This window comes from Sapajus apella, unplaced genomic scaffold, assembly GCF_009761245.1.
Source record: "Sapajus apella isolate SASKATOON/1434 unplaced genomic scaffold, GSC_monkey_1.0 scaffold55, whole genome shotgun sequence".
NCBI lineage: Eukaryota > Metazoa > Chordata > Mammalia > Primates > Cebidae > Sapajus > Sapajus apella.
In genome coordinates, this window is record NW_022436995.1 from 5,777,603 (window position 1) to 5,790,232 (window position 12,630).

General features: G+C 41.2%; 1 protein-coding gene across 2 annotated transcripts in view; it reads right to left on the minus strand.

The window, feature by feature from the left end:
• Positions 1 to 6,831, minus strand: part of RPS29 (ribosomal protein S29) — a 7,762-nt gene extending 931 nt beyond the window's left edge. The window contains exons 1-3 of one of the 2 annotated variants that reach the window (XM_032244522.1): positions 6,647 to 6,830; positions 6,307 to 6,406; positions 4,291 to 4,386 (exon numbers count right to left, since the gene is read on the minus strand). In XM_032244522.1, coding sequence (XP_032100413.1) covers positions 4,378 to 4,386; positions 6,307 to 6,406; positions 6,647 to 6,708 — 171 coding nt within the window. In that variant the 5' untranslated portion in view covers positions 6,709 to 6,830 and the 3' untranslated portion in view covers positions 4,291 to 4,377. Of the gene's footprint in view, positions 1 to 4,290; positions 4,387 to 6,306; positions 6,407 to 6,646 lie in introns of those variants that run through there. The other variant, XM_032244521.1, reaches the window with a different exon arrangement.
• Between the last annotated feature and the right edge of the window lie 5,799 nt (positions 6,832 to 12,630).

Sequence of the window (12,630 nt, forward strand, 5' to 3'; positions counted from 1 at the left end):
TTTTTTTTTTTTTTTTTTTTTTTTTTTTTTTTTTTTTTTGCAGAGATTAGGCTTATTTTGTACAGGACAACATAGAATTAGTATCAATGAGTATCAGTCAAAATCAGTAGAAATCATAGCAAGCTAAGAAAAAACTTACTATCAAAGCAATCTAAAAATAGAATGACCTGTTTTAGGAGGAGCAGAAGCCTCACTAGCAGTATTGGTACCAGGGACATTATATACTGCAGTCTCTGGATACTCAATCTCTAAATGAGTCTTAATCAGACACTGCTACAAATCAAATCACAAATCACATCACCCAAAGTCAAACACTGCTAATATAATGACATGTTTCCTTCTGATTTCTTTTCCCTGTGCACTTCTTTTTTAACATAGTAAAATTGTAGCACATATTACAATTTTTAACTTTTTATTAAAAATTATTTCTTTCGGCAATTTTGTTGACTACCAATATTTACCAAAGCTTTCACTTTTGTTTTGTTTTTTGCATTTTGGGGAGTTTTTTTGAGACAGGGTCTCACTCTGTCTCCCAGGCTGGAGTGTAGTGGCATGATCTCAACTCACTGAAACCTCTGCTTCCCAGGTTCAAGTGATTCTCGTGCCTCAGCCTCCCAAGTAGCTGGGATTACAGGCACATGCCACCACACTCAATTTTTGTATTTTTAACAGAAACAGGGTTTTATCATGTTGACCAGGCTGGTCTCGAGCTCCTGGCCTCATGATCTACCCACCTTGGCCTTCCAAAATGCTGGGATTACAGGGGTGAGCCACCACACCCAGCCACCTTTCACTTTTTGTTTAACATTTACAGTTTAGTGGTAAGAGCAGTTTTCAAGACATACTACCTGGTTGAATCTCACTTACTAGCTATTCAATCTTGGAACAGTTGCTCATTCGTTGTGCCCCAGTCACCTCATTTGTAAAATGGGGACTGTACCTCAGGGAGTTGTTGTATTAAAGGAGATTCTATAGGGAAAATGTTTGTGTCCCCCATAAAATCCACATGTTGAAACCCTAGCTTGTGCGTTCTAGGAGGTGGGACATTTCGGAAAAAGATTAGGTCATAAGAGGTCAACCCTCATGGGATTAGTGCTCTTATAAAATAAGGCCAAGAAAGCTCATTTGCCCCAACCACCATGTAAGAATGCAATGAGAAGGCACCTACCAGCACCTTGATCTTGGACTTCCCAGCGTCCAAACCTGTGAGAAATAAATGTGTTATTTAAGCCTCTCAGACTACTGGATTTTGTTGCAGTGGCCCAAAAACACTAAGACAGAACCTAAACCTACGAATATGTCCTCTGCCAGAGTGGTGGCTCACATGTGTAGGCCCAGCTCTCTGGGAGGCCAGGACAGGAGGCTCACTAGAGGCCAGCAGTTTAAGACCAACCTGGGCAACACTGCAAGACCCTGTCCCTACAATATATTTTTAAAAAAGAAAGAATATATCCTCTATGTACCAGTGGTTCTTTGGGCCTCTCCTATAGGCCCTATCATCTTTTGCCGTCCATACTTATTGAACTTTTACTAGGTAATTTAGTTAAATTCCCCAACAAATGAGGACCTACTAATCTACAAGGCATCTTGCTATGTGCTTGCTGTGCATGCAAATATGAAAGGAAACATTTACTCCCGCCCTCAAGCAACTAAGTGATCTTTGGGGATAAGGGATGCACAGTCCTAGGCTGGGCGTGGTGGCTCATGCCTGTAATCTCAGCACTTTGGGAGGCGGAGACAGGTGGATCACCTGAGGTCAGGAGTTCAAGACCAGCCTGGCCAACATGGTGAAACCCTGTCTTTTTTTTAAAAAAAAAAAAAGATAGAAAGAAAAGAGATGCATAGTCCTTTAACCTTACAATAAGTGTGTTGTGCATATTAAGAGCATAAGCACTGATGTCAGACAGACCCAGTTCCACTCGTTTTGTCTCTTTCTTTGGGATACCTTGGGGAAATTACTTAATCTCTAGGCCTCAGTTTCCTCAGCTATGTAATGATAGTATCTACTAAAAAGTACTCTAAGACTTGAAAAAGGTAATGTACATAAAGCACTTAGCATGTCTGGCACATAACAAATCTTAAAACAAAATATCAAGTAAGCATTATTCAACCCCTAATAGAGAAGCCAGACCACTTACCCACAGCAGCCTTCCCACTCACTACCACCATGTATACACAGGGATAGGACTGGCTAGGGAGTGTTTCCCTTCCATTACCTAAGACATTGCACATCTCTTACAGAATTTACACCAGGCCATCACACTAGACCAGAGCCCAGCTCATTCAAGAGACTCTTACAACCAAATCAAACACATCTCACACCCTTATTGACCTAACTCACCACTACATATGTAAGCTTCTCTCATCTCCCAAATTTTTTTTTTTGAGACATAGTTTCGCTCTAGTTGCCCAGGCTGGAGTGCGATGGTGCGATCTGGGCTCACCACAACCTCTGCCTCCCAGGTTCAAGCAATTTTCCTGCTTCAGCCTCCTTAGTAGCTGTGATTACAGGCATGAGCCACCATGCCTGGCCTTCCCAAACTTTTTTTTGCAGTTGCTTAGGTGACACAGCTTCTCATCCATCCTATCTGCAATACCAGCTCATCCCATTACCAATAAATCTTTTCTACACCTTCAACCACATCTCTCAGTATTCTTCTCACCTCCTTACCCAGACTGAAACCTGGCTCTTTCCTAGACACTTCCCCAACACTGACTGTCATTTATCATCACATACTCCTGGGGTTCAGGGTTAGGAGCATAGGTGGATTTACTATGAAGCTTATGAAACTTAAGCTCCAGTATCCCTAACTTCTACAAGCTCCTACTAAGGGAATTATATTAGGAATGTGTTCAATACTGTATTTTCAAAAAATTGGCTGCCAGGAGCAGTGGCTCACGCCTGTAATCCTAGCACTTTGGGAGGCTGAGGCAGTTGGATCACCTGAGGTCAGGAGTTCGAGAGCAGCATGGCCAACATGGTAAAACCCCACCTCTACTAAAAATACAAAAAATTAGCCAGGGATGGTGGCAGACGCCTGTAATCCCAGCTACCCGGCAGGCTGAGGCAGGAGAATCACTTGTACCAGGGAGGCAGAGGTTGCAGTGAGCCAAGATTGTTCCACTGCATTCCAGCCTGGGCAACAGAGCAAGACTCAGTCTCAGAATAAATTAAAAAAAAATCAGACCAAGCCGGACAGCACAGTACTGTTAATACCCCGCCTCTACAAAAACAATGAATGCTCGCTCATCTCACAATATCTAACTATAACCTACAAGGGTAATACAGACCCTGGCCAACTTTCTTACTCTTCAGCCACAACTTTGCTATTTCTCTAATTCCATCCAGGAATTCTCTTCCCTACAGAAACTATGCTGTAACCTCTGCCTATTAAGTTCATAACCCAAATATAAGCATGGCTTTCTTTGACCTCAACATCTAGAACATATACCTCTTTTACCCTGCTTTTCTTCAAATAATGCACATTATCATATATTGCTGCTCTAACAGCGTATACATTCAACTGAGAACTTTTCATTCACTACAAAATTCAGCGTCTGGCATACAGGAATTCAAGGATTTGTACAATTGTTGTCCACAAGTGGTAGAACTGTACTTCTCACACTTGGATCACACAGGGGCTCTTGCTCACAGACCAATCAGGAGGAACAGGGTATACTCCAATAGGGCATTTTTAATAGGATTCCAGATGATAAGTCCCAAGAACTTTCACCTACTTTCATTTATTCCATCTCACGTTAAGTCACCTGCATTACCAAGGTTAAAGCAACCACATTACACCTAGACTTCACCTTTTACTGGGTCCCTCAGTAAATGTCTTTGAGTACCATCATTTCTTTTACAACCTGCACAACCCCTCCAAATGCTCCAAACTGACTGCTTTTCTCTACAAATATGCACATGCACACATTGGCAGACTTGAGACCCTGTATCTATTCAAAAGTGTGTACATAGACACACAAAGTTCTTTAAAATTTTCTTTATTCTATAGAGACAAGGTCTCACTATGTTGCCCAAGTTGGTCTGGGCTCAAGCAAGCCTCCCACTCTATGCTCCCGAAGTGCTGGGATTACAGCCATGAAACTGCCACGTGTTTTTCAAAGTATAAAAATAAAACTGGCATTTACCGGTGTACTGGCACGAATAGTTTTATGTAACTCAGTGAAAATAAGCCATTGAAACAAATCTATTGAGAAGGCAATATTAATTTTTAAAATATTTCTATAACCAATTAACTATTCCAGTCATATTAAAACACTCATAAACCAAAGGGTTTTTAAAAATGTTTATTTTATGTACAAAGAACTATCATGGTTTTTCATGGTAGGTGTCTTGGATAATTCTTTGAAGATCATTTAGTCCAACTGAAAAAAAAAGCAGGTAAGAAATTATTTCATAATGCTTTAAATCTCTACTTGATTTTCACAAAAACTGGCTCATTATACAATGTTTAAATGGACATTTAACCCACCCAAACTAACTACACCAGGATCTACATAGTTTAAATATTTACTGAATGCGTACTCCACAAACATCAGCTATGTTTTAGAATGATTTTTAGTAATGCTATTCCTGCTTCTTCCCTCGAAATGTTTCCCAAAACACTACTAAATCTTTATGAAATGCATGGGTTAGTTGTTCAGCAGGAAACTATAATTACACAGTTCATTTTTGTTTTTTAAGACAGCCTCGCTGTCTCCCAGACTGGAGTGCAGTGGAGCCATCTCCACTCACTGCAGCCTCGGCCTCCTGGGTTCAAGTGATCCCCCACCTCAGCCTTCTGAGTAGCTGGGACCACAGGCCCAGGCAATCATACAAAGGTAATTTTTGTGGACACGGCTTTTCACCATGTTGGCCAGGCTTGTCGCTTAAATCCTGGACTCAAGCGATCCACCCGCCTTGTCGGCCTCCCAAAGTGCTGGGATTTCAGATTTAAGGCACTGCGCCTGGCCCACAGTTTATCTAGGACACAGAGCTAGGGCGTGGGCCAAGGTCCATTTTCTTCGGTGTGATATACTACCTCCCAAATGAATAATGTGAACCTCCTCATTTTAACAGGAAGCATACACTGACAAAGTATTTGCTCAACGCTACCAAGTCTGAGTTTACAGGTACTTTCTGTCCCGGTTACACTGCATAACTCCTATTAACAATTTGCAACAGGCAGGGCGTGCTGGCTCACGTCTGTAATCCCAGCACTTTGAGAGGCCAAGGCAGGCGGATCACCTGAGGTCAGGAGTACAAGACCAGCCTGGCCGACATGGTGAAACCCATCTCCACAAAAAAATAAAAGGTCGCGCGTGGTGGCAGATGCCTGTAATCCCAGCTACTCGGGAGGCTGAGGCAGGAGAATCGCTTGAATTCGGGACGTGGAGGTTGTAGGGAGCTGAGACCGCGCCACTGCACTCCAGCCTGGGCAACACAGTGAGATCCCGTTTCAAAAAAAAATTACATCATTACAGAACACGACCATAAAAATATCTATATTTAACAAGTAGGCACTATTCAATACAAAACAATTAAGAATTAGAAAGCTGGTGAGTTTATCTCAAAAGCCAATTATAAATTCGTTTTTCACCTAAAAAAATAAACTACTATTTACATGATTTTTAGAAGCCAAAAGTCTCATATAAACATTCACTTGATCAAGTGATAGAACCACTAAATGGCAGATCCTCGTTTGCTGAATCCTAACAATGTCTTTCTGGCTCCAAACCTCAAGTTCATTCCAGTATATGACGTTATCAAACATTTTTCGGTCAGTGGTTAATACATACATTTGGTTAGAAAATATCTAGGTATTGCTGCGCGTGGTGGCTCGTGCCTATAATCCCAGCTACGTCAGACGCTGTGGCAGGAGAACTGCTTGAACCCACTGTGGGTTCAAGGGGTTGCAGTGAGTCATAACTTGAATACCACTGCACTCCAGCCTGGGTCTCACTCTGTCTTACAGGTACTTTTAAGACCGGTAAGTAAAACAATTTTAGTGGCTTCTGTAAAGTGAGTAATTTCACCCAACACAATACATGGCACCTAAAACTGGCTAAGTAAAAAGGGGGTAGGAAAGACTAAGTCCTTCACCTCCCCATTCTATTAATGTGACTGCCCAAACCATCAACACTGTCACCAGCTACCAACTATAAAAGAGGAAAAGCTCTGGGTCGAATGCTCAGAATCACCACCCGAGGGAAGATCTGTCGGTTGTCTTACGCAGAAAAAATAAAGAACCACCACCACCTTCTCCCCCAACGGAAACAACAGGTAGTAAGCCCGCGGACGCCTACCTTAATGAAACCTATATCCTTCGCGTACTGACGGAAACACTGGCGGCACATATTGAGACCATATTTCCGGATCAAACCGTGCCGGTTTGAACAGACTCGACTGTAAAAAAAAAAGAGAGACAGCAATTTTGCAGGTCACAGAAATTACAAGACTCTGCACTCAGACGGCCACTACCCGCTTCCCGAGACTTCCCGGCCCCAGCACAGGCCTGTAATGGCGGCACCACCGGCTCCCAGTCGGCCTGCTCCCTAGTGCCGCCTGTGGTCTCCTCTACTTGAGATTTTGAGCAGCTCAGCGATCTAGGGCAACGTTTCCCTAAAATCACAGACTATTTCTCACCAAGACCGAGAACCCTGGCCGAATTTTCGCGGGTGGCTCCAGTACAGCTGCTGGTGACCCATCTTGCTCTCAGAAAGGCAACGAGGTAAAAGGAAGGAGCTACTCTACGCATGCGCTCTTCAATTTTTTTTGAGACAGTTTACCCAGAATGCAGTGCTCAAAGAAAGCGCGTGCGCAGTGTGGTCAGGTTGTTTCGTGAGGCGAAATCTTGGAGGCGTTGTGGGCCGGCCCAGTTGATGACGTCACTACCACACAGCTTCTAGTGCTATTTTGCGCCGCTACCAGACCGCCGGGCGCGGTGGCGCGTGTCTGTAGTCCCAGCTATTCGGGAGGCTGAGGCGGGAGGATCTCTTGAGTCCAGGAGTTCTGGGCTGTAGTGCGCTATGCCGATCGGGTGTCCGCACTAAGTTCGGCATCAATATGGTGACCTCCCGGGAGCGGGGGACCACCAGGTTGCCTAAGGAGGGGTGAACCGGCCCAGGTCGGAAACGGAGCAGGTCAAAACTCCCGTGCTGATCAGTAGTGGGATCGCGCCTGTGAATAGCCACTGCACTCCAGCCTGGGCAACATAGCGAGACCCTGTCTCTTTTGAATAAATACGTTAATTTTGAACTCTCAAGAAATGAATGTTCTCAGTCTCTTTTATTGATTAAACCTTTTACTTTCTTTTAATTAAAACGTTACACTTGGGAAAGGATTTTTTTCATCGACTCACCAGTGACACCTACTGGAATAAATGTACAAAACAACTTAAAATCAGCTGTAATAATCACGAGTCAACGGTAGGGTTTGCTTTTATTTTGTTAAATAGAGTAACGTTTTCAAATTTATTTTTGTGACACACTCTTCCAAGAAATACACCTACACCATTCCAGAAAAAAAAAAAAGATATTCTTTGGCATTTAGTGTATTTAATTCTTAAATGTAATTGGCTGAATTTAAAGTAATAAACAAGTAATGTGCAGTGTATGTTGCTTTGACCAGATAATTTGGTGACAACTAATGAAAAGCAAATGCAAAAAAACAAATGTCAATAAACGAATTTCTGCTGAAAGATGCCTAAATTCCATATGGTCATTTATAATGCCTCCAGATAAAACTGCTCTGAAATCAAAGCTTTAACTAGATTTATAAAATGTAGCACATGGTGCAACAATTCAAGAAACTTTTACATATAAACTCTTAATTGAAATACACAACTTCTTTAAGGTATATTATGCCAGGGTTCCAGTGGGGTCCCCCAACCCAATCATTAAGTTAGGCATTGCATTATATGATTAAGGAAGGAGGGGAGTCAGAGACTTATAAACTAGATATAGGGTTTCTGTGTCTCAGCTTTGGAGCACCCCTCTCTCTGTCTCTGTACAGGAGAGCTGCTTCCTTCTTTCTTCCCCCTTCTTTCTTGCCTATTAAACTCCTTGCTCCTTAAAACTAAAAAATAAATACAAATAATAAATAAACTGGATGTAACTTGTTTCTTGCCCTCAAAATTTTCTAATCTAATCTACTGTGAAAAACAGGATTATCTCCAAGACCTTGTCCTTCAACGTTTGTACACCAACATGTGTACAACTAAGGAAAATATTCTGTGTTCAATGATGGGTGTGCTCATGAAGTATGAGAGGACCAAAGAAGAGGAGAAATTAATTCCAGCTTGAGGTACACATGAGAGACTTCTGAGGTAGCACTTGATAGAGCAGAATGCCTGGTGGAAGGAAGAGCTTGAGCCAAGAGTTTGGGTAAGGTGAACAACTTTGTGTAACTAGAGTAGAAGATGCACAAAAGGCCTAGTGATAGGAATGAAGCGGTATTTTATTTTAAAGCCTCATTGGGCAAGACCCAATGTCAAGCTTCTACAATTTTCCTATAATTTATATCAGTCACTAATGTGTGGTTTCCAAAAGCCATCTGCCTCTCAAAACCTAATCTAACATTTGTCCACAATTTCTCAAGCCTCTCCTTGTTGGTCTCCATAATATTTAAAAGATTACAGTGGTTCTGAGATCAACTACATAAATATTTTTAGTACCCTGATATATAATCCTTTGGGCCTAAAAAGTATATTCATTTAGGAGAGAGGAAAAAAAAAGACAAATGAGAAGCAATTAGTTGCACTTTGTTCAATCTTTTTCTCGGCTGACTGCAAACTCCATCTCCTGGGTTCAAGTAATTCTCCTGCCTCAGCCTCCCAAGCAGCTGGGATTACAGGGATGCACCACCACGCCAGGCTAATTTTGTATTTTTAGTAGAGACATGGTTTCTCCCTGTTGGTCAGGCTGGTCTCCAACTCCTGACATCAGGTGATCCACCTGCCTGGGCCTCCCAAAGTACTGGGATTACAGGTGTGAGCCACAGCACTTGGCCCAACAATCTTAAACTATCTGAATACTTAAGTAATGCTGAATGTCTATTCTAGTCTATAGATTATTCTTCTTGATAGAGATATCGCAAAAGTACATACTTCCTTTCAGTTTTAAGATAATGTGACACCATCTATCCCAAACAATGGAATTATCCATTTCTTTTTCAATAAACTGAGAACACAGCTTTGAAAGTTCATTTTAACTCACTGTTTATCAAGAGATTTTATGGGTTTCTTTTTTCCTTTTTTTTTTTTTTTTTGCGATGGAGTCTTGCTCTGTTGCTCAGGCTGGAGTGCAGTGGCACCACATTGACTCACTGCAACCTCCACCTCCTGAGTTCAAAGGATTCTCCTGCCTCAGCCTCCCGAATTGCTGGGATTGCAGGCACATGCCATCACACCTGGCGAATTTTTTATATATTTGGTAGAGACGGGGTTTCACCATGTTGGCTAGGCTGGTCTCAAACTCCTGACCCCAAGTGATCTGCCCACATCAGCCTCTCAAACTGCTGGGATTACAGGCATGAACCACCACACCTGGTCTAAGAGATTTTATCTTAATCCTGTAGTCTTCTTACAGTTTCTTAATTCTCTTTTGTATGTGACTTTGAAATTTTCCTTCTTTTAGAACACATTTTCCCCTAATAGGATATTTCTTGGGTTTAGATTCTTTCTTTTTTAAAAAATGTACAATGAAGTACAAAGAAAAAGAAAAAAAAAAAAAAAACTGCCATAATGTCCTTGCCCAGATAACCCTACTAATACTTTACTTTTGAAAAAATAAAAGATTGAAGCATTCTAACACTAAAGAGTATAGATCTTATTTTTTAAGTACATTGGAATAATATTCATGTTAAGACACTATTATTCAAGATGTCTTTCTCAAATTATTCTTACAATCATCTGTGATCATCCATGCAGAATTTAATCATTTTAAAACCTGCATCTGCTGGGCGAGGTGGCTCACTCCTGTAATCCCAGCACTTTGGGAGGCCAAGGCGGGTGGATCACAAGGTCAGGAGATTGAGACCATCCTGGCTAACACCGTGAAACCCCGTCTCTACTAAAAATACAAATTAGTCAGGCATGGTGGCACTTGCCTGTAGTCCCAGCTACTCAGGAGGCTGAGGCAAGAGAATCACTTGAACCCAGGAGGTCGAGGTTGCAGTGAGCCAAGATTGCACCACTGCACTCCAGCCTGGGTAACAGAGCAACACTCTGTCTAAAAAAAAAAAAAAAAAAAAAAAAAACCCTGCATCTTACGTGTATACACTGCTGATAGGAATGTAAATTAGTTCAGCACTGTGGAAAGCAGTTCAGGGATTTCTTAGATAACTTAAAACAGACTGCCACTTGACCTAGCAATCCCATTACTGGATATATACCCAAAAGAATATAAATCATTCTACATTAAAGACACATGAATGTGTATGTTCACAGCAGCACTTCACAATAGCAAAGACATTGAATCAACCTAAATAGCAATTTTTTAGGCAACAGTAAACTACATAAAGAAAATGTGGTATATATACACTATGGAATGCTACACAGCCGTAGAAAAGAACAAGATCATGTCCTGTGCAACAACATGGATGGAGCTGGAGGCAATTACCCTAAGCAAACTAACATGGGAACAGAAACCAAACACCATGTTCTCACTTATAAGTGAGAGCTAAACACTGAATACACATGGACACAAAGAAAGTAACAGACAGCAGGGTCCACTTGAGCATAGAGGGTGGGAGGAGGGTGAGTATTGTTAAAGTACCTATTGAGTACTTAAGCTTATTACCTGGGTGATTAAATAATACATGTAACAAACCCCTGTGACACACAATTTATCTGCAGAACCAACCTGTACATATACCCTTGAAATTAAAGTTAAAAAAAAACAAACTTTTATCTCTCTTGAGTTACCTTCAATTTCAGAATCTTTAGAAATAGAATTATACTTTTCCTCTAAACTTTACAAAATCTATTTCACCATAGTCAGAATCTAAGATACATGTTTTGCATGTTTGGTTATTAAAATATGCACACTTCAGTATAGTTGGTTCGAATTAGGTTTTTTGTTTGTTTGTTTGTTTTGAGACATAGTCTCACTCTGTAACCCAGGCTGGAGTGCAGTGACGCCATCTTGGTTCACTGCAACCCCCACCTCCAGGGCTTAAGCGATTCTCCTGCCTCAGTCTCCCAGGTAGCTGTGATTACAGGCATGAGCCACCATTCCCAGCTAATTTTTATATTTTTAGTAGAGATTGGGTTTTGCCTTGTTGGCCAGGCTGGTCTCAAACTCCTGGCCTCAAGAAATCTTCCCGCCTCAGCCTCCCAAAGTGCTGGTGTCATCCGCCCTGCCCAACCAGAATTAGACCTTTATTAATAATTATTAACCCTTCAAAAAAGCCCAATTGTTTAATAGTATGTGTTTGTCCATATATATTTTAGCAAATATTAATTTTTAATTAACTTTACATATTATGTTTTAAATAAAACATACTTTGGAAAAGGAGACTCAGAAAAAGAAAAAAACATACATACGTGCATACATGCAAATATTAAATATATTGTTAAAAGTAAGTCTTTCTCCAACCCTAGACCCCTATTTTCCCAGTCTCCCTGTCCAGACCAACAAGTTAGCAGTTTTTAGGTGTTTGGTTTTTGCTTTTTTTTTTTTTTGAAACAGAGTCTCACTCTGTTGCCCAGGCTGGAGTGCAATGGTGCGATCTGGACTCACCGCAACCTCTGCCTCCCAGATTCAAGTGATTCTCCTGCCTCAGCCTCCCAAGCAGCTAGGATTACAGGCGCATGTCACCACACCCGGCTAATTTTTGTATTTTTAGTTGAGGCTGGTCTCGAACTCCTGACCTCATGTGATCCACCCACCTCAGCCTCCAAAGTGCTGGTATTACAGGCATGAGCTACTGCACCCAGCTGAGGGATGTTTAAGAAAAATTCTGAAGAGCTATACAGACACACACACGTATACATATATATGTGTACATATATACATATTGGTATTTATATTTTTATATATTTATCTCTTTTCATTTACACAACAAAATCATACCATACTCAATGTTTCTCACAAATAGATAATAAAGAATCTTAGAAGGGTATAAAAGTTACAGAGGAATACACAGCACAACAGGGAATTAAGGTGAACTGAAATACTCTTGGATGACCTTTTTTTGCATACTTAAATTATATCTATCTATAGGTATATATATAATAAAGTATGTCTATAAAGTAGGATTTTATAAAGTATGTCTATATATACAGATATTAGTAAAGTATGACTATGAAATTCTGGAAATACAGCTGCTAGGCCAAAGGATATGAGCTTTTATAGATAATAACAATGTTCCCACCTGGTACGGTGGCTCATGCCTGTAATCCCAAGACATTGGGAGGCCAAGGCAGGCAGACTACTTTAGGTTAGAACTTCGAGACCAGACTGACCAACATGGAGAAACCCTGTTCCTACTAAAAATACAAAAATTAGCCAGGTGTGCTGGCACATGCCTATAATCGCAGCTACTTGGGAGGCTGAGGCAGGAGAACCGCTTGAACATGGAAGGTGGAGGTTGCGGTGAGCCAAGACTGTGCCATTGCACTCCAGCCT